The sequence below is a fragment of the Cetorhinus maximus genome, chromosome 23 (genome assembly GCF_964194155.1).
Source record: "Cetorhinus maximus chromosome 23, sCetMax3.hap1.1, whole genome shotgun sequence".
Classification (NCBI taxonomy): Eukaryota; Metazoa; Chordata; class Chondrichthyes; order Lamniformes; family Cetorhinidae; genus Cetorhinus; species Cetorhinus maximus.
The window spans coordinates 50,008,141-50,031,135 of NC_135901.1; the positions used below are offsets into that span (position 1 = coordinate 50,008,141).

General features: G+C 45.0%; 1 protein-coding gene and 1 long non-coding RNA gene across 5 annotated transcripts in view; both read left to right on the forward strand.

Annotated features, from left to right (window-relative positions):
• LOC144698546 (uncharacterized) overlaps positions 1-13,135 on the forward strand; it is a 37,905-nt gene extending 24,770 nt beyond the window's left edge. Inside the window, exon 2 of the mRNA XM_078570479.1 lies at positions 12,173-13,135. Within this exon, the coding sequence (XP_078426605.1) occupies positions 12,173-13,135 (963 nt within the window). The remainder of the gene's footprint in view (positions 1-12,172) is intronic.
• The window catches only part of LOC144698294 (uncharacterized), a 451,035-nt gene that overhangs the window by 309,920 nt on the left and 118,120 nt on the right, over positions 1-22,995 (forward strand). The gene's annotated exons all lie outside the window — the stretch shown is intronic.

The following is a 22,995-nucleotide window of genomic DNA, read 5'->3' on the forward strand; positions in this document are numbered from 1 at the left end:
TATCCAGAATATTAACACTTATAACTGGGCTGGGGTTTATTAATATCAGCACAAACAGACCCCAATGAACATGGTTCAGTGCTCAATGTGATTAACACCAAAATCCAATCACTATAGTTACTTGTGAACTCGCTGGTGTTTCAGCAGGTTAGATGAGTCAATGAATCCCTTCCCACACTTGGAGCAAGTGAAAGGCCTCTCTCCAGTGTGAATTCGCTGGTGTACAGTGAGTTGAGATGACCACTTGAATCCAGTCCCACAGTGAGAGCACCTGAAAGGTCTCTTGTCAGTGTGAACACGTTGATGGGATATTAGGTCCCCAGAACGTTTATAGCACTTCCCGCAGTCTGGGCATTTAAAAGGTCTCTTGTCAGTGTGAACTCGCTGGTGACTCAGCCAATGGGATGAGGTAATGAATCCTTTCCCACACTTTGAGCAGGTGAACGGCCACTCCCCAGTGTGAGTGCGCTGGTGTGCAGTGAGGTGAAATAACCTCCTGAACCCAGCCCCACACTGAGAGCACCTGAATGGCCTCTCATCAGTGTGAACCCATTGATGACGAATCAGGTCCCCGGAACTTTTATAGCACGTCCCACAGTCTGGACATTTAAAAGGTCTCTCGTCAGAGTGAACTCGCTGATGTGTCCGCAGGTTCGATGACTGAGTGAATCCCTTTCCACACTCAGAGCAGGTGAATGGCCTTTCCCCAGTGTGACTTCTGTGGTGTCTTTGTAAGTTGGATGACCCAGTGAATCCTTTCCCACACACAGAGCAGGTGAATGGTCTCTCCCCAGTGTGAACCCGCCAGTGTCTCAGCAGGTCAGATGACAGAGTGAATTCTTTCCCACACACAGAGCAGGTGAATGGTTTCTCTCCAGTGTGGCTGCGCTGATGAGTTTCCAGCTTAGACAGGAAATTGCATGCTTTCCCACAATCCCCACATTCACATGATATCTCCCCATTGTGACTGCGCTTGTGTCTCGACAGACCAGATAATCGGCTGAAGCCTCGACCACACACAGAACACGTGTGCGGTTTCTCCCCATTGTGAACGGTGCTTTTTCCTTCCATGTTCAAAATCCGATTTGATTCAGGTTACGATAAATTGGGCGACTCTGTGAGATCTTGGTGTGGTCTTTGGTTTCAGTTTCCCGACTGCAAATCCTTTCCCTCTAATCCCCTGTGAAATTGATTTAAAACAGGAAAAAGGGAGTGAGAGAGAACCCACAAAAACACAAAGGCAGGATGTGAAATTGAGCTGAATGAAAACCTGTGGGGCCGGCACTTGGAAAATTGACCATCAAAGCTGCTGGACCCAGCTCGTTCATTAATGCCCATCAGGACAGGGAACCTGCCAACTGGTCAGAATCAATACAAAACTCCAGCATTTATGGGAGGAAAGAAAGAGGGAGATGAAAGAGGCAAGGGGTGAAGGAGAGGGATTTTATATACCTAATTTCTACCAGAACGTTGACAGAATCTCCCAAACCCTCAAACTCCATTTGCTAGAAGGGCCAAGGTAGCAGGTGTATGTGAACACCATCACCTCCAAGTTCCCCTCCAAGTCAGACATAGACATGACCGTCTGACATCTGGTCTTGGATGAACACAAATTTCGTCCATTTAAATATTGGGAAGACTGAATTCATTGCCTTCAGTCCTGTTGGGAAATAGAGATAGTTTAATTATGTTATCTTTGTATTTGTGGATATTAGGAATGAGTCTTAGCTTTAAAGTTTAGGTTTGATTTGTTTTTCTGTATCTGCGTGTTAATAAAGGTCAAATATTTTAGTTTCATTTTAAAAGGCTGCTTGCATTTCTAATTAGATGTTTACACTCCCTGTAAAGTAAAAGTAAATACGCAAGAGGAGAAACAACATTGCTGTTGCTTAGCACTTGGGGTGGGGGGATGGAGGCGGGGGTGTACAGATATGCAGGTTCCTCCCTCAGACACACACACAGAAGAAGAAAGGCAGCAGTTTTATTTGTAACCTGTTGGAGTTCGGCTGGTTTTGAAGTTGCTGCCAGTGAGACTGGAGCAAAGGGGACAGATAGAAGTTCCAAACTAATGAAAACCCCTAAAAATCCAGGAGAGTGGAAAAGGGGAAGACCCAAGGAGATCTTGCAGGCAAAGGATGGACAGGAACCTGGGAAAAATTGCTGTTACGTGAAGTTAAGAGTGAGGGGCAGAGAGAAAGTCTCCAAGCTTCAGATTTAAAATTAGAACAACTTGCAAGAAGCAAGAAGGTTCAAAGAGACAGCTGAAGGTCTGTAATTCTTTGCTATGGGCATGTGAAGCAGTGGTGTACTGCTGACGGCTGAGTTGGTGAGAGATTGTGCATAGAAGACAGCTTGAATGCACGTGGTTACCCAGGGAGGAGGAACATTGGAAGGAGAGTTCGAAACCCTGGAGGTGAACTCTTGTGGATGGTGTCTGAGAGAAAACATCAGTTTGAGAGAAGATTCCAAGGCGAGGTTTTGGAAAGTGGAGATTGGAAACTCTCGTGTGAAGAAAGGAATTCAGTGAGACTGGTTGTCTCACGGTGAGACAAGCATCTGGGGGGAGTTGAGGAGAGATCCATCGCATCTGGTTGAGGTGGCATCTGTCACTTGAGGTCAGAGTGTGGTGTGTCTGACTACACGGTGCTATAGGTTTATATGGACTAGGTATTTACTGTGCACATTAAAGTATGAGATGGCTTTTGTGACTTGAGTTATCCTTACAAATCTGTATATATCTGTAAAGGTATAGGTGTGAGTGAAGGAGTATTGTAATATAGTTCATCTTTTCTTGTTGAATAAATGTTTTATGCTGCTGCTAAAAGTTCATCAGCTGACCCCTGTGCCTCTGTTCAGTAGCTACTCTCCACGTATCTATACAAACAAATAAAAGTCAGGATCCATCAAGCTGGGTTCCAGTCTGGGATCAGGCTTGTCCAGGGGTAACCTCAGCTGGGATCATAACAAATCCCCACTACAAACTGCACTCCCTAACCACCAATACCATCCATCTCTTTTGCAACTTTGAGGCTGAACCAGACTGTTCACAATCTTGGTGTCATATTTCACCCCAAGCTGAGATTCTGACTACATATCAGGAAGACCGTCTCTGTGCACCTCAGTAGCTTTGCCTAACTTCACTCCTTCGCTCATCTGCTGCTGAAACTCATCCATTCCTTTGTTCTCTCTAAACCGGACTGTTCCTAGCTGCCCACGTAAAGATGGGGTCATTTTAAACTCTGCTTCCCGTGTCCTTACTCACACTAACTCTCGTTCATCCAACACCCCTGTTCTCACTGAGCTACATAGGCTCCTGGTTAAGCAGCACCTAAAGTGTTCAATTTCCATCAATGACCTAGCCCCTCACTATCTCAGTAATACCCTCCATCTCTCCCAGATATCTGGGGGCCATCCAGTTCTGGACTATTGAGCATCCCTGATTTTAAATGTCCCACCATTGGCGGCCGTGCCTTCAGCTGCCCAGGCCATAAGCTCTGGAATTCACTCCTTTGATGTCTCTGCCTCTCTCTCATCCTTTAAGACTCTTCATTTGACCTACCTCTTTGACCAAGCTTCTGATCATCTGCCCTGACATCTCCTTATGTGCCTCAGTGTCAATTATTGGAATGTAATATTCCTGTGAAATACTTTGGAATATTTATTATATCCAGCGTGCTATATAAATACAACTTGTTCTTGATTTGGACATATATCATCACTGAATGAAAATCCTGTAACTCCTTACCCAACAGCACCTTAACCACAGTGACTGCAGCGGTTCAGGAAGAAGGCCCACCAACACCTGACCAACACACAACTGGGGATTGACAATATCTGCTGGTCATGTTAGTGACACCCAAATACCAAGAATGGAGCTGGCAAAAAAAAATCTCGGATGAAAAGGCACCGTAGAAATATTTGTTACTAAAACAATGCTCTTGAATGAATGGATAGTGTCCGTTTAGCAACCTGATCTCCCCCAGAATCTACCTCCCTTGACAGTCTCACGTTGGAAATTGCTGGGCCCGACTGTGTTCCAAAATCCTCGGGGTGAAATACACTCCAGCTCAAACTGATGCAACAAATAAAAACCCCCATCCAACACCCACCCAAATTCAAACCGGCTCCGAATTGGTCTGTCTGAGTTTCTAGACTCGGTTCCAAAACAAAACAATAAAATGAAAGCAAAACTCACCAAAGCTGGGTCTGAAATTAAGGGATAGAATACTTTAAATATCTCGCAGGTCAGGCGGCATCACTTGGTTAAGAAACAGATGAAGAACGGCCTTCAGATTGCATGAAAACTCTTAGCGACAGCAGCAAAGTAATGGCGGTGAACAATGCCATGCGCCCCAGAAACAGCTCGATAGGAAAGTTGTTCATTTTCCCATTGAAGATCGGTTGTCGCAATGTGCAGGTGGCAACAATGGCGCAGAGAGTTAAGAAGGTGAAGAACTGCAGAAAAATATAGGAAGACATGACAGGTTTGCAGACTACACGGATAAATTGAAAATTAGATTCGAAATAGTGGGATGAGGGCGGGTTGTGTCCCTGCTGATGGAGATAGACCGTATTCGACCTTCCGGAGCATCCTGGGTAGGATCCCCCGCCATTATTACAGAACAATAAGCCGCGCTTCTGCGCTTGCGCACCCACTCCAGGACCGAAACTTCAAGCCATCCAGAATCACCTGAACCTGCTGCCTGAAACTGGGTGTGGGAGAAGCAGGAAGAATGAGGAGAAACATTGTCATCTAACACTCATAGCAACCTCCAAAACACCTTAATTCCCGAGATAGTGAGACAGAGTTCAGAAACACTCACCAACACGATTCCAGTAAAGCATCCACGAGGAAAGGGGGAGCAGTGACTGTGCCTGCTCTGATATAGCCCCAGACCTGTCACTCAAACCCCAAACTCCGCCCCGTTCACAGCTCAACCTACGAGCTTGCAGCTTCCTGCACCTTGACCCCGCCCTGCCCAGGGTGTGGGACAATCCAAGGTGAGTCATTTGTGTAACCAGGGGAGTGGGGGAAGGGTGACCTCCCGCCTTGTGCTGTGTCTCAAATGCATTCTTCCTCTCCTCCCCAGGGCATTCTAAGCACTGCATGCAGACGGCTGGTGGACCTTGGGGATCTTCGCTGACCTGCACCCAACTCACGATTCACTCTGTGAACAGCTGTTGTTCTATTATTCTGGCACACCTTCAAGTAAACATCTTCTATCATACAAGTCTTGTTTAAAACTTGTTTATTTGCAGGGCAAATGAACAAAGGCAGGGAGGTGGCACTCGGTAAATATTTCCTTTTTGGGGATAATATAGACACGACGGGCCGAGCGGCCTTCTCCTATGCTGTAACCATTCTATTATCTTCTGAGGTGTCTTTATCCCGCTGCTCCATTGCCCGTGATTCCCGCCTTCTGCTATTGTCTATGGCTCCCTGTATAACCAAGTAATTCCCCGTCTTTCACATGCACACCCTGTGCAGTGTGTGTGTGTCAGACTTCCTCCGGACAGCTCCCCCCATCACCGCCCCATCCCATTGAACCATCAGCAGCTTTCTGTTTTTCTGGCTTTAGTTAAATCTAAAGAATTTCAGGATTTAGCTTCAACCTCGCCTTAACTGACTGTCATAAATCTGAAACTCTTTGTCCCACACACAAGGAACGATTATTGTGTTAAAAGCCAGAACTCAAAATGCAGCTACTACTCTCCAGATTTCACCACTTCTCCAGATTCTTCTATTTATGCACATCAGACCCGAATGGGGTTAGTTGGAAATTTAATCGTTTATTACAAAGTGAAAAGGGGATTCTTTACTCCTGAAGTTCAACAATTTTATGTCCTAATCTCTGGCCCCATTTTGTTTCTCTGTTTTACTCTCTCATTCCGCTCTTTATTTTGTTTACTTTATATTCAGATGATTGCTAACGTGCCATTCACACCTCGTAGAGACACATCTTTTGTATTTTACTTGTCCCATTACCACTCCCTTTGATCTCGCATCATGAGAACTTCTGTCAGTTGATCTCTCCAGCCCTGTAGCCTTTCACAGACCCTTCCTTGTGTTCTTCTTCCCACCTCCCACCTTTCACTTGCTCACAGACCTGAAACGTTAATTCTGTTTCTCTCTCCAAAGATTCTTCCAGGCCTGCTGAGAGTTTCCAGCTTTTACTGATTTTTATCTCAGATTTTAAGTCTCCACAATATTTCAATTTTGTACAAAGCCGACACAGTGACTGATTACGCTGATTAACAAAGTAATTCATACATTCATTTCTTATTTGTAATTTATTTCTTGATCTGTGATTAATTATTGAGCTATTTATCAGTCATCAGTGCCTTTAAATGTAGTTACAATTTCATCACTTCCCTGGTTTTCCTCATACTCCCTGGCACGAATATTAAATCCTTATTAATCTTAAATGGAAAGATCAGTCCAACACTGACAGATGAGTCCGTTTAACGGTGTGGGAAAGGATTTATAAGTGGTGACTCAGGGCAAAATTAACAGACTTTTGGACAAATGTGGAGGAATTAAGAAAGGCCAGCACGGATTTCTTAAAGCAAATTGGGTTGAATGGACTGGCTTGAGTTCTTTGATGAGTTAACAGAGAAGCATGATGTGAGTAATACGATACATGTGCACATGAACTTCTAAAAGGGGTTTGATAAGCTGCCATGTAACAGGCTTGTCAGCAAAGTTAAAGCCCACGGGGCGGAGGCAGCATGGGTACGAAGTTGACTGAGTGACAGGAAACAAAAAGGCCGCCCACATAATGGTGGGAATTTCACGCTGTGATATGGGTCAAATAAATCAACTTTGGGAGGGAAGAGGGAGGGAAGAGGGAGGGGAAGAGGCGGGAAAAGGGGGGGAAGGGTGGGGAAATGGTCGGGGGGGGGGGGGTGAAGAGCGGGGGAAGGGGGAGAAGAGGGAGAAAGTGCGAGGGAAGAACAGATGGATAGGTCTCTAAAAGGCTGCAGGGCGAGAGAGATTAACTGACAAAAGGTTTCATGGCGCAAGGTCAAAGGGAGTGGGAATGGGACAAGTAAAAACACAAAAGATGTGCCTAGATGAGGTGTGGATGGAACTTTCGCAACCGTCTGAATGTAAAGAAAATAAAAAGCGGAATGAGAAAGGGAACAAAGACACAAAGAAACAAGAAACAAAATGAGGGCAGAGATAATGATAGAAAATTGTTGAACTCAATTTTGATTCCTTAAGGCTGTAAAATGCCCCAGAAGATCGAAATCACTGGGAATGGAGCAGCAGGATAAAGACACATCAGAGATTCATAGAATTATCGCAGCACAGAAGGAGGCCATTCGGCCCGTCCTGTCTGTGTTGGCCCACTGAAGGGACAATTTACCTCAAGCTACGGCCCTGCCTTTGCCCCATAGCCCAGCAATTAACCAAGATTAAACAAGTCTGAAGCAAGATTTGTATGAAAGATGATGTTTACGCGAAGCGGTAGCAAAAAAATGAAAATCAATTGGTCCACACAGTGAATTGAGGGAGGGCGCAGCATAATGTACCCGCGCAGGTCATTGAGGTTCCCGAACGGCCATCAGCCGTCTACATGCAGTGTTTAGTGGGCCCTGGGGGAGGGGAGGAAGAATCCATTTGGGACACAGCACAGGGCGGGAGGCCACCCCTCCCCCACTCCCCTGGTGACACAAAGGACTCACCTTGGACTGTCCATACCTGGACAGGGCGGGGTCAAGGTGCAGGAAGCTGCAAGCTGGTAGGTTGAGCTGTGAACTGGGCGGAGTTGGGGGTTTGAGTGACAGGTCTGGGGCTATATCAGAGCAGGCACAGTCACTGCTCCCCCTTTCCTCGTGGATGTTTTACTGGAATCGTTTTGGTAAGTGTTTCTAAACTCTGTCTCACTATCCCGGGAATGGAGGTGGATTGGAGGTTGCTGTGAGTGTTAGATTATATTGTTTCTCCTCATTCTTCCCGCTTCTCCCACTCCCAGTTCCAGGCTGCAGGTCCCGGTGGTTCTGGATGCGAGACAGTTATTTTTATCCATTTTCCGTTTATCTGTGTAGTCTGCAAATCTGTTTGTCTTCCTGTATTTTGCTGCAGTTCTACACCTCCCTGGCTCTCACTGAGCCATTGTTGCCACCTGCAGATTACGACGAGCGACCTTGGATTAGAAAAATAGACAATCGAGCGGTTTCTGGAGCACAGAACATTGTGGGAACATTGACCGCCATTTGTCAACGGCTTTCACTGAGAGTTTTCGTTCAGTCTGAAGGCAGGTCAGTGACCTGAGCCCCTTGCTCGGTTTCTTAATCGTTTTTTTCTGCCTGACCTGCTGGATATTTAAAGCATTTTACATTTTAATTTCAGATCCAACATTGCAGTTTTGCTTTCGTTTTACTGTTTTATAGAACCGAGTCTTGAAACACAGATAAAATCAAAAGACTGCTGGGAAATTGCTGAGCCCGAGGACTTTGGAACCCAGTCGGGCTCAGCAATTTCCAGTGTGAGACAGGCAAGGGAGGTAGATTCTGGGTGAGATCAGTTTGCTAAACGGACACTATCCATTCAACTTAAGAGTATTGTTTTAGTAACAAGTATTTCTGTCGTGAATTTGTATCGAAGATTTTTTGTTAACTCCATTCTTGGTATTTGGGTGTCACTAACAAGACCAGCAGATATTGTTAACCCCCAGTTGTCTGTTACAAATGCAAAAAGTGCTTGAAAAACTCAGCAGGTCTGATAGCATCTGTGGAGAGAAAGGCAGAGTTAACGTTTCCGTATGAGTCTTCAGAGCTAAAGGGAAGTAGAAATGTGGTTAAATATGTACTGTTTAAGGGGAGGGGTGGTGGGTGGAACAGGTGAAACAGATAGAAGGCCAGTGATAGGTGGAGGTAAGGGAGAGATTGCAAAGATGTCATAAGCAAAAGGTCAAAGAGTTGTTAACAGTGGTGGCACTGGCTAAAGGAGGTGCTAATGGTGACGTTAAGAGTGGAATGTAGAATATGATAATGGCTGGACTAGGGTAAGCACTCTGCAAAGTGAAAGATGGTCCGAGTGGGGGTGGGGTGGTGGGGGGGGAGGGGATGGTAGTGTGGAAAAAAATCGAAAATAGTCTGAAAGCTAGGGATAAGCAATGAATAAAAATTGAAGTAAATTTAAAAAATAATAATAATGTAAATAAGTGGGGAAAAAATTAAATTGAAAAATAAAAATGAATATAGAAAAAAGGTGGATCAAAAATGGGTGGGGAGGGAGGAGTGAGTTCATGATCTGAAGTTATTGAACTCAATATTAAGTCTGGAAGGCTGTAAAGTGCATAATCGGAAGGTGAGCTGCTGTTCCTCCAGTTTATGTTGAGCTTCACTGGAACATTGCAGCAGGCCAAGGACGGAGATGTGGGCATGAGAGCAAGGTGGAGTGTTGAAATGGCAAGCGACAGGGAGGTCTGGGTCTTGCTTGCGGACAGACTGAAGGTGTTCCGCAAAGAGGTCACCCGTCTGCGTTTGGTCTCTCCAATCTAGAGGAAACCGCATTGGGAGCAAGGAATGCAGTAGACTAAATTGAGGGAAGTGCAAGTGAAGTGTTGCTTCACTTGAAAGGAGTGTTTGGGCCCTTGGACAGTGAGGAGGGGGGAAGTAAAGGGGCAGGTGTTGCACCTTCTGTGGTTGCATGGGAAGGTGCCGTGGGAGGGGGCGTTGAGGTGTAGGGGGTGATGGCGGTGTGGACCAGGGTCTCCCGGAGGGAACAGTCCCTATGCAATGCTGACAGGGGGGTGAAGGGAAGGTGTTTGGTGGTAGCATCATGCTGGAGTTGGCGGAGAGTGTTCCTTTGAATGCGGAGGCTGGTAGGGTGAAAAGTGAGGTCAAGGAGGACCCTATCATGGTTCTGAGAGGGAGAGGAAGGCATGAGGGCAGAGGCATGGGAAATGGGTCAGATACAGTTGAGGGTCCTGTCAACCACCCTGGGTGGGAAAACCCGGTTATGGAAGGAAGACATGTCAGAGGAATGGTTTTGCAAAATGGCATCATTGGATCAGATATGATGGAGGCAAAGGAACTGAGAGAATGGGATGGAGTCCTTACAGGAAGCAGGGTGTGAGGAGCTGTAATTAAGGTAGCTGTGGGAGTCGGTGCGCTTGTAATGGATATTGGTGAACAGTCTATCACCAGAAATTGAGACAGAGAAGTCAAGGAAAGGAAGGGAAGTGTCAGTGATGGACCACGTGCAAGTGATGGAGGGGTGGAAATTGGAAGCAAAATTGATAAAAAAAAAAAATTTCCAGGTCCGGACAAGAGCATGAAGCAGCACCAAAACTGTCATCGATGTACCAAAAAAAGAGTTGTAGGAGGGGGCCTGAGTAATACTGGAACAAGGAATGTTGCACATACCCCAAAGGGACAGGCATAACTGGGGCCCATGCGGGTACCCGTAGCCATACCTTTTATTTGGAGGAAGTGAGCCAAGTTTAAGGAGAAATTGTTCAGTGAGAGAACTAGTTCAGCCAGACGGAGGAGAGTAGTGGTGGATGGGGGTTGTTTGGGCCTCTGTTCAAGGAAGAAGCGGAGAGCCCTCAGACCATCCAATCCCTCTACACCTCCATCCCCCAACAACTCTGAAGAGTCATACGGACTCGAAACATTAACTCAGTCTTTCTCTTCACAGATGCAGCCAGACCTGCTGAGTTTTTCCAGCGTTTTTTGTTATTGTTTCAGATTTCCAGCATCCACAGTATTTTGCCTTTATCCCAGTTGTGTGTTGATCAGGTGTTGGTGGACCTTATTCCTGAACCGCTGCAGTCATTGTGGTGAGGTGCTCCCACGATGCTGTTTGGTAAGGTGTTAAAGGATTTTCACTCAGTAATGATATATGTCCAAATTAACGACAACTTGTATTTATTTAGCACCCTGGGTAAAATAAAACCTTCCAATGTAGTTCACAGGAATATTATTGTGCAATATTTAGTATTGAGGCACATAAGGAGACATCAGGGCAGATTATCAAAAGCTTGGTCATAAGGTAAGTTATAAGAAGAGTCTTAAAGGATGAGAGAGAGTCAGAAAGGTGAAAGGACGGAATTCCAGAGCTTATGGCTTGGACATCTGAAGGCACGGTCATCAATGGTGGGTCAATTAAATCAGGGATGCTCAATAGGCCAGAACTAGATTAGCCCAAATATCTGGGAGGGATGTAGGTTGGAGGATATTATAGCGATAGTGAGGGTCGTGACACTGAAGGATTTCAGAACAAGGTTGAGAATTTGAACATTGGGGTTCTGCTTAACCAGCAACCTATTTAACTCAGTGAGCACAGGGTTGTTGCATGAACGAGATCTGGTGCAAGTAAAGACTTGGTATGCAGAGTTTTGAATGACTCCATCTTTACGTGGGCAAATCAAAATAGTTCAGTTTAGAGGGAACAAAGAAATGGATGAGTTTCAGCAGCAGATGAGCTGAGGCAGGAGTGCATTTAGGCAAAGTTACTGAAGTGGAAAGAGACAATCTTAGTGATATGTGGTCAGAAGCTTGGGGTGAAGTGTGACACCAAGATTGTGAACAGTCTAGTTCAGCCTCAAAGAGATGGCATTGATGGCTAGGGAGTGGAGTTTTTGGCGGGGACTGAAGACAATGGCTTCACTCTTCCCAATATTTGAATGGGGGAAATTTCTGTTCATCCAGTACTGGATGTCAGACAAGTCAGGACGGTGTGTGACTTGGAGGTGATGGTGTTCACATACACATGCTACCCTGGGCCTTCGATGTGATAGAGGATGAGGGTTTTGAGATTTTGTCAAAGAGCTGTTAGAGGTTTAGATATATTCAATCGCTCTCCTTCTGCCCCCCATTCTCCCACCTCCCTCCCTCTTTCCTCCCACAGATTCTGGAGTTTTATATAGGTCCTGGCCACTTGGCAAGTTTCCTTCCCTGAAGGACATTAGTAGACAATTGTGTTTTTACAGCAATCAGCAGCTTTCATGGGCACTTGTTCCTAGTGCTGGCCCCACAAATTACCGGATTCATTCAGATCAGCTTCACAACCTGCCTTTGTGTTTTTGTGGGTTCTCTCTCACTCACCTTTGTTTGTTTTAAACTATTTTCACAGGGTTTGCAGTCCGGAATCCCAAACCCAACATCACATCAGGATTTGAGGGTGTCGCCCAATTTATCGTAACCCAAATATCATCAGATTTTAAATATGGAAGTTAAAAGCACCATTCACGGTGGAGAGAAACCGTACACATGCTCTTTTTGTGGACGAGGCTTCAGCCGATCATCTGACCTGTCGAAACACAAGCGCAGTCACACTGGAGATAATCCATGGAAATGTGGGGACTGTGGAAAGAGGTTCAATTATCCATCCCAGCTGGAAATTCATTGGCGTTCTCACACTGGAGAGAGGCCTTTCACATGTTCAGTGTGTGAGAAGGGATTTTCTGATTCATCCACCCTACAGAGACACCTGCGAGTTCACACTGGGGAGAAGCCATTCACCTGCTCTGAGTGTGGGAAGGGATTCGCTCAGTTGTCCACCCTGCTGACTCACCAGCGAGTTCACACAGGGGAGAGGCCATTTACCTGCACTGTGTGTAAAAAGGGATTTGCTGATTCATCTACTCTACTTAAACATAAGCGATTTCACACTGGGGAGAGGCCATTCACCTGCTCCGAGTGTGGGAAGGAATTCACTCAGTCATCCCATCGGCTGAGACACCAGCGGGTTCACACTGGGGAGAGGCCATTCATCTGCTCCACGTGTGGAAAGGGTTTTTCTGATTCAACTACCCTACTGGGTCACCAGAGAGTTCACACTGGAGAGAGGCCATTTACCTGCTCCGACTGTGGGAAGGGATTCACTCAGTCATCCCATCTGCTGTCACACCAGCGAAATCACACTGGGGAGAGGCCGTTCATCTGCTCCGAGTGTGGGAAGGGATTCACTCAGTCATCCCATCTACTGAGACACCAGCGTGTTCACACTGGGGAGAGGCCGTTTACCTGCTCCGAGTGTGGGAAGGGATTCACTCAGTCATCCACCCTGCTGAGACACCAGCGAGTTCACACTGGAGAGAGGCCATTTACCTGCTGCGAGTGTGGGAAGGGATTCATTCGATCATCCCACCTGCTGAGACACCAGCGAGTTCACAAGTAACTGCTTGGCTTGGATTTAGTTCCTAATGATCTTCTTGTCTGAAGCATATTCAGTGGAGTGTGTTTCTTCTGATGTTAATAAACTCCAGTCCAGTTACAGATTCTGTATAAAATTCAAATAAATCAGCTTTATGTTAAACACAGTGTGTTGAGTCTTTTTAAGATCTCTACCACAAGTTTCTTCCTTTTAAAGGTCTCTGCCTCTTCCCTGTCTCCTCTATCCTCACCTCAAACATGTGTGAGGAGCTCATGGTGCTTGTTTGTCACTAAGATTCAGACAACCCGATCAGCTGCATCTGCTGCTTCCCTCACCTCCACTAGCCCAACGGGCAAATTGTCTCTAAAGATTCCCCCTTGTCAGAGCCCTGAACTCACATGTTTCTCCCCATCTCCTCTCATATTCTCTCAAAGCTCTCTGTGTGCACCACCTGCTCCCTCGACTCTATTCCTACAAAACTACATACCACTGAACTTCCCCATGCTTGCTGACATTGTCAATGGTTCTCTTTTCAGGTACTGTCCCTCTCTCCTTTAAATCTTCCACTATTACAACTGTCCTTAAATAAAAACAAACTCTTCACTCCTCCATCTTTGCATGCTGTCGCCCCATCTTCAGCCTCACTTTCCTTTCAACGAACCTTAAACGTTTTGATATCTCCCAAATCCGTGTCCATCTTTCACAGAACTCCAGATTTGAATCCCTCCAATCAGGTTTCTGCCCCACCACAGTTCCAAAACAATTCCTATCAAAGCCACAAATGACATCATTTGCAGCTGTCACAAAGGTAATCCTTCCCTTCTGGTCCTTCGCAACCTGTCTCACCTTCTGGGAGCGGAGACAGGCAGACATGCGAGGGACACCTCTACTCGGGCAGTGGGCTGAGTTTGAAAACAATCCAAGAGTGACATCAGAGGGAAACTGTAAGTTCATTGGTTGATGAGAAGCTGCTATTAGGGAGTGTGTTTAAATAGCTTAGAACTAGAAAAACGTTTCATTTATAAAGAAGTAGTTACTTGGATTTCAGTAAGGAACAGTAGCAATAGGGAATTAAATTTAAATCAAGTCAAAGTGAAATTGTGTACTTAAGTAAACCAAAGCAAGATGAAGTTAGTGGAAGTGTAGTAACATTACGTTTCTAGTAATTTATTCTACTTACTCTAAGTCTAATAAATTAGAAGGAAATAAAATTGGCAACAGGAAGTAGTAATGAGACGAGAAGGCAGGAGAAACAAAGCAGAGCATTGAGTATGCTTCGAATACGGAATTATGTCAAAAAGACAAAGTTAAGGGCTCTCTACCTGAATGCGTGCAGCACTTGCAATAAGGTAGATGATCTAAATGCACATAGAGAGGTAAATGGGTATGGTATTATTGCCATTATGGAAACATGGCTGCATGGTGACCAAGACTAGGAACTGAATATTCAAGGATATTCGACATTCAGAAGGACAGGCAAGAAGGGAAAGGAGGTGGAATTGTGCTAATAAGGGATGAGATCAGTGCATTAGTAAGGGAGGATCTCAGTTCAGAAGAACAATGTGTGGAATCTGTTTGGGTGGAGCTAAAAAACAGCAAAGGGCAGCACAGACATTGGTTGGAGTTGTTTATAGGTCACCAAATAGTAATGGCAATGTATTAATCAGGAGATGAGAGAAGCATGTAGCATAGGCAATACAGAAATCATGGGTGACTTCAATCTGCATATAGACTGGGTAAACCAATTGAGCACTAATGCGGTGGAAGACGAGTTTCTGGAATGTGCTGGGGATGGTTTTCAAGAACAATATGTTGAGGAGCCAACTAGAGGATAGGCTCTTTTAGATCTCACATTATGTAAGTAAATAGGACTAATTAATAATCTTGTTCTTAAAGAAAATTTCAGGATGAATGAATACAACTTTGCAGTATTTTATATTATGTTTGAAAATGTGGTCGTTCACTCTGAAGCAAGGGTGCTCAAGATGAGTGAAGGAAATCATGAAGGCATGAGTGACAAATTGGCTGACATAGAATGGGAAAATACATTAAAAGGTACATAGGCAATATATAGTCGTAAAAGAATAATTAAATAGTTTACAGCACATACACGCTTCTTCAAGGTGCAAAACCCCCAAAAGGTCACTCAACCATGGCTGACAAAGGAAGTTAAGGATTGTATGAGATTTAAAGAAAAGGCTTATAAAGTTGCAAGAAGTAGTTGTAAACCTGAGGATTGGGAGGTTTTTTAAGAATACAGCAAAGGCAATTGGTAAAGAAAGGGAGAGTAGCAAATGTATGCAATCTAGAAAAAGATGAAAACAGACTCTAAAAGCTTCTATATGTTTGGATTAGGCAAATGTGGGTCCATTGCATGCAGAGTCAGGAGAATTCATGATGGAGAATAGAGAAATAGCAGAGAAACCAAATGATAAATTTGTGTCTGTCTTCACTGAGGAAGATACAGGAAATCTCCCAAATTTCGAGATCCAAGGGACTAGGGAGAATAAGGAGTTGAAGGACATTAGTATATGTAAGTATGGGATTGAAAGTTGATAACTCACCGGGACCTGATATTCTCCATCCTGGAGTGTTGAAAGAGGTGGCTATAGAGATAGTGGATGCATTGGTGATCACCTTCCAAAATCCTATAGATTCTGGAATTGTTCCTCAAGATTAGAAGGTAGCAAATGTCGCCTCATTATTAAAGAAAGGAGAGAGAGAGAAAAAAGAACTACGGACCTGTTAGCCTTACACCAGCAGTAGGGAAAATGCTAGAATCTATTATAAAGGATGTGATAAATGGATACTGGGATAATCATGATCTGATTGGGCATGGTCAGCATGGATTTGCGAATGGGAAATCATGTTTGACGAACTTGTTGGAGATTTTTGAGGAAGCTACTAACAAAATTGATAAAGGAGAGTCGATGGACGTAATATACTTGATTTTCAGAAGGCTTTTGTTAAGATCACCGACAGGAGGTTGATTAACAATATAAACGCACATGCGATAGGAGGCAATGTACTGGCATGAATTAAGGATTGGCGAACAGGCAGAAAGCAGAGTATGAATAAAGGGGTAATTCTCACATTGGTAGGCTGTGACTAGTGGAGTACCGCAAGGATTAGTACTTAGGTCCCAGATGGTCACAGTATATATCAATGATTTGGATGTGGGGACCAAATGTAATACTTCCAAGTTCATGGACGATACAAAGCTAGGCTGGAATGTGTGTTGGGAGGAAGATGTAAAGCAGCTACAGGAGGATTTGGACAGACGTAGTGAGTGGGTAAGAACATGACACATGGAATATAATGTGGAAATATGTGAGGTTATCCACTTTGGTAGAAGGAACAGGTGTGCAGAGTATTTCCTGAATGCTAATAGATTAGAAAGTCTAGATGTACAAAGGGACCTTGGTGTCCTTGCCCATAAGTCACTGAAGGCTAGCATGCAGGTGCAGAAAGTTGTTAGGAAGGCGAATGGAATGATAGCCTTTATCACAAGAGGATTTGAGTACAAGAGTAGTGAAGTGTTGCTTCAATTGTATAGAAGCTTGGTTAGATCACACCTGGAGTACTGTGTGCAGTTTTGGTCCCCTTACCTCAGAAGGATATTATTAGAGGGAATGCAACGAAGGTTCACCAGGCTTGTTCCAGGGATGGCGGGGCTGTCTTATGAAGAGAGATTGGGCAAACTGAGCCTGTATTCTCCAGAGTTTCGAAGCATGAAAGGCGATCTCATTGAAACCTACAGAATACTTAAAGAAATAGACAGGGTTGATGCAGGTCAGATGTTTCCCCTGGTTGGGGAGTTGAGAACCAGGGGACAAAATTTCAAAATAAGGGGGAAGCTACTTAGGGCCGAGGTGAGGAGAAATTTCTTTACTCAGGCGGTTGTGAATCTTTGGAATACTCTACCCCAGAGGGCCGTGGAAGCTCAGTCATTGAGTGTGTTTAAGGTAGAGATTGAGATTTCTAATTAACAATAATGTAAAGGGTTACGGAGATAGTGTGGGTAAAAGGTATTGAAGTGTTTGATTGGCCATGATCGTATTGAATGGTGGAGCAGGCTGGACGGGCTGAATGGCCTTTCCTTGTTCCTATGTTCCTATGTCTGCAGTGGGACCCATCCCCCCAGGCCTTGGCTTCCGTGTGATGTTCTGAATGATGACAGTACTAACCTTCTCCCTGTCCTAACCCACCTTCCAGTTCATTTATTGAAACCAGGGACCCTCCTTGTTCTAAGGTAACGGCAAAATACTGCAGTTGCTGGAAATCTGAAACAAAAACAAAAAATGCTGGAAAAACTCAGCAGGTCTGATAGCATCTGTGGAGAGAAAGACAGAGATAACATTTCGAGATCGTATGACTTCTTCACAACCTTGTTCTAATGGTGACTTTCCCTGTCTGCCTCGTCATTCCTTGAATTGTCTGTACATCGTTTTAATATGTTCCCATGTTTCACTAACAAATATTGAAATGTCTGCTCCACACCCACAGGGTTTCATCTGTTTAAAGCCACAAACAGAAATGTCCAGTTTTCTCCTGGAGTTTGTGACAAATCAGCTTTCAGAATGATGCAGAGTTTCAGCCAATGAGGGAGAACCGGGCTCAGCCCCGCCCCTCATTCACTCTGATTGGCTGGAGGAACAGCCGCTCCAGCCGCTCCCACTGGGTAATCCAGCCGCAAAGATTCACAAAAAGCTAAAAGCTACTGCGGATGCTGCTTGCCATTTTAACACTCCACCCTGTTCTCTTGCCCACATGTCTGTCCTTGGCTTGCTGCATTGTTCCAGTGAAGCCCAACGCAAACTGGAGGAACAGCACCTCATCTTCCGACTAGGCACTTTACAGCCTTCCGGGCTGAATATTGAATTCAACAACTTTAGATCTTAAACTCCCCCTCCCACCATCCCCATCCCGTTTCTTCCCCTTCCCTTTTTTTTCAATAATTTATATAGATTCTTCTTTTCCCACCTATTTCCATTATTTTTAAATCTACAACTAATACCTTGTTAGTCTTTCCACCCCACCCCCACTAGAGCTGTACCTTGAGTATCCTGTCTTCCATTCTTAATTAGCACTTTTCTTAGATAATATCACCTCCTTCAACACCTCTTTGATCCTTTTGTCTGTGACATCTTTTGAATATCTGCTCCTATCACTGCTTGCTTGTCCCCACAACCACCCCACCCTCAACTTCTCTCTCCCCCCGCCCCCCACCTTAGACCAGCTTATATTTCACCTCTCTCCTAACGATACGTCAGTTCTGCCGAAGGGTCATGAGGACTCGAAACGTCAACTCTTTTTTTCTCCACCGATGCTGCCAGACCTGCTGAGTTTTTCCAGGTAATTCTGTTTTTGCCTAAGATTCACAAGCCTGGCTCCTGGTAGGAAGAACAGCGTTTAGGAAGATAAATTGGAGAAATTAGGACTGTTTTCATTAGAGAAAAGAAGGTTAGAGGAGATTTGATAGAGGTATTCAAAATCAAGTGAGGGCCAGACAGAGTAGATAAGGAGAAACTGTTCCCACTCATCAAAGGATTGAGAACAGGAGGGCAGTTTTAAAGTGATCAGTAAAAGAATCAACAATTATATGAAGAAAAACCTTTCACGCAGTATCTGGTTATGGTCTGAAATGCTTTGTGTGGGAGTGTGGTGGAGGCAAGTCCAGCTGAAGCATTCTGGAGGGAGTTAGGCTGTTGTCTGAAAAGGAAGAATGTACAGGGTCACAGGGAAAAGGCGGGAGAATAGAACTGGGTGAGTTGCTCATTCAGAGAGCCAGTGCAGACACGATGGGTCAAATAGTCTCCTTCAGCACCAAACCAAATCTATAATGTGGTCAAATTGTTGGTTAATTCTGACAGTCAATCTCTATCAATATGTCTGTAACAGGCCAACACACCATTGTTCTCCCAGTTTTACATTCTAACAGGAAGTTCCAGGTGTTTGTAGCGCTGTGATCTTGTGGTGTGGGCAATAACAGTAAGTCTTCTCTGTCAATCATGTGGAAAGGGTCTGATGTATGTAGAATGACATGGTCAGCAAGAAACAGTCTGTGTGAGAGTCAATGGAATATGATTGTGTCATAGTTCAATGATTCCTGATTGCTTACTGAATGAGTCCTATAAGTGAGGGTGAGTTTCTGCTCGCATTGGCATTGCAAAATAAGAGAGACAAGGTCGATCTCCCACCATCGGCATCCTACAATAATGGATATATTGGCCAAGGCTTTATTGAATCTGTTTCGATAAGTTTGCCACAGACTAACACACAGTTGTTCTGCTGTGCTTTATATTTTAATGGAAATTAGCAGACATTTTTACTGTATGAGCTTGTGTAGTGGCGATAATGTCTTCACTCTTCTCTGTTGATCTTATCCAGAAGGGCTGCTATAAAAAGGACTTGGTCCGTAAGATACAGTCACTGTGAGAGTGATAATGAAACATGTGTGTCAAAGTTCAGTGACACCTGATCACTCACCGAGTGAGTGAGTCTGTGAAAATGTAACTGAAATAATCACAGCTCCTGCAGGTAATTCTCTGGCTACAATGAGATTGATAAGAAAGGAATCAGGAGCATGTAGTCCCACCCAGCTGGACACCAGTGGAGAGGCATTGGAGGAGGATGGTTTGGTCAATGGTGTCAAAGACCACAGACAGGCCGAGAAGGACAATGAGGGGGAGGTTACCTTTGTCACATTCACAGAGAGTGTAATCTTTGACTTTGATAAGAGCTGTTTCGATACTGTGGCTGGGACTTAAATCTTATTGCACAGAATGAAACATGGAGTTCCAGGAAAGGTGGGGATGGATTTGGGAGGTGACAAGGATTTTGGAGAGGAAAAGGTGGAGAGAGATGGGGAGATAGTTTGCAAGGGCATTGGGGTGAAAAGTTGTTTTTATTGAGGAGTGAGTGATGATGGCAGGTTTGAAGGAGAGGGGGAGCCCTTCAAAGGAAACAACTTGTGTTTGAGATATTGAAAAGACTCAATGCACTGTGTGTTTAACACAAAACTGATTTATTTGATTTTTATCCAGAATGTTAACCCAAATTACAGGGCTGGAGTTAACTAACAACAGCAGAAACAGACCACCCTGAACAGTGTTCAATCCTGGATGAGATTAACAGCAAAATCCAATCATTGTAGTTACTTGTGAACTCACTGATGGCTCAGCAGCTGGGATGAGGTAGTGAATCTGTTCCCACACTCAGAGCAGGTGAACTGCTTCTCCCCACATGAACACGCTGGTGATTATGCAGGTGGGATGACCGAGTGAATCTCTTCCCACACTCGGAACAGGTGAATGGCCTCTCTCCAGTGTGAACCCGCTGGTGATTCTGCAGGTGGGATGACCGAGTGAATCCCTTCCCACACTCAAAGCAGGTGAACGGCCATTCCCCAGTGTGAACTCGCTGGTGTATCAGCAGGTGGGATGACCAAATGAATCCCTTCCCACACTCAAAGCAGGTGAACGGCCATTCACCAGTGTGAACTCGCTGGTGTGCAGTGAATTCTGCTGATAGCATGAACCCAGCCCCACAGTGAGAGCATCTGAATGGTCTCTTGTCAGTGTGAACATGTTGATGGGACATCAGTTCCCCAGAACTTTTAGAGCACATCCCACAATCTGGGCATTTATAAGGTCTCTCCCCAGTGTGAACTCTCTCATATCTCAGAACATGGGACAATTGAGTGAATCTCTTCCCCTACTCAGAGCAGGTAAACAGTCTCTCTCCAGTGTGAATTCGCTGGTGTACAGAGAGTTGATATAATTCCCTGAACCCAGTCACACAGTGAGAGCACCTGAATGGTCCCTCGTCAATGTGAACACGTTGATGGGACATCAGGTTCAAGGAACTTTTATTGCATTTCCCACACTCTGGGCATTTAAAAGGTCTCTCGTCAGTGTGAACTCGCTGGTGTATCAGCAGGTGGGATAACCAAGTGAATCCCTTCTCACAGTCCCCACATTTCCACGTTTTGTCCCCACTGTGAACAGTGCTTTTTCCTTCCATGTTCAAAATCCGAAGATATTCAGATTCCGATAAATTGGGCGATTCCGTCAGATCCTGATGGGATGTTTGGTTTGAGTTCCTTGACTGCAAGTTCTTCCCTTCTAGTACCTTGTGAAATTCATTTAAAACAGAATGAAAGGAGAGAGAGAGAACCCATGAAAACACATAGGCAGGTTGTGAAATTGAGTTGAATGAATCTGGGAATTTGTGGGGCCGGCACGAGGAAAAAGTGACCATGAAAACTGCTGGATTGTCATAAAAACCCAACTGGTTCACTAATGTCCTTCAGGGAAGGGAACCTGCCACCCAGTCTGGGCCTACACAAGACTCTGGTCTCTATGGGAGGGGGGGAGGGGGAGAGAGGAAGAGAGAGAGAGCGCGAGAGAGAGCGCAAGAGAGAGAGCGAGAGAGCGAGCGAGAGAGAGCGAGAGAGAGAGCGAGAGAGAGAGCGAGAGAGAGATCGGAGCAGCAGGCAGGAAATGAGAGGGATGTTATTTGCCTAAAACCCAACCAGAGCTTTGACGAAACCTCCACCTATAGCAGGGGTGGGGAATCCACGGCCCGTGGGCTGGATCTGGCCCGTTGCTCAATTTTATCCGGCCCACAGAATGAGTTCTAAAATTAAAATTAGCTCCGATGTTCTGTGTAGAGTCTGAACACAGCACCAGATCTCTCTATTGCCAAAATGACTTTGTTTTCAGGTTGTCTCAGTCTCTACTTTTAGTGAGCTCTGTACAAACTCATCATGACAGCACGGCTGCTCGTTTGTCTCTGTAACTGACCACGATGCTGCGGGAAAACAATGAAGTCCCGGGTGAACTTTCAGACAGTGTTAGACTTCTGGGTTAGGAAACTCGCCGTCCAATTTCGACAAAAAGAATGGCACCTGGAACGCTGAGAAACATTATGTTTGGCTGTGGTTGCTGTTCTGTGGGAAGAGCTCCAAATCGGCAGATGACAAGTTGACAATGTAGTTCTATGTACTAAAGCTCCAGCCACAATGTTCATTTTTATGTGTGTGTGGCCCGCAACTGATTTTGTCTATGTGTGAATGGCCCGTGATAAGAAAAAGGATCCTCACCCCGACCTGGAAGTACGAGGGTAGCAGGTGTATGTGAACACTATCACCTCCAAGTTCCCCTCCAAGTCAAACACCGTCCTGACTTGTCTGACATCCAGTACTGGATGAGCAGAAATTTCATCCATTTAAGTATTGGGAAGACTGAAGCCATTGTCTTCAGCCCCCACTACAAGCTCAATCCCGAGCCAACGATTCCATCCCTCTCCCTGCCAACCAGACAGTTCACAACCATGGTGAAATATTTCACCCCAAGATGAGCTTCCAGCCACATATCCACATCATCACCAAGACCGTCTATTTCCACCTCAGCAATAAAAACAGAAAATGTTGGAAATACTCAGCAGGTCAGGCAGCATCTGTGAAGAGAACGAGAGTTAATGTTTCAGGTTCTGATGAACCTTGCTCAGAACTGGGGAAAGATAGAAATGTAATAGGTTTTGAGTCAATGAAAGGGGGATTGTGAGGGAAGAACAAAAGGGAAGGTCTGTGATTGGGTGGATCCACCTCAGTAACATCGCCCGGCTTTGCCTCTGCCTCAGCTCAACCATTTCTGAAACTCTCATCCATTCCTTTATTCCCTCTAGACATGACGATGCTGACACTTTCCTATCCAGCCTCCCACATACAAACTCCATAAACCTGAGATCATCCAAAACTTCACTCTCTGTATCACAGAGTTGTTTGAGCAGTGAAGACCATTCGGCCCTTCCTGTCGGTGCCAGCTCTCCAAATGAGCAATTCACTTAGTGCCAATCCCTCACTTTCTCCCTGTAACCCT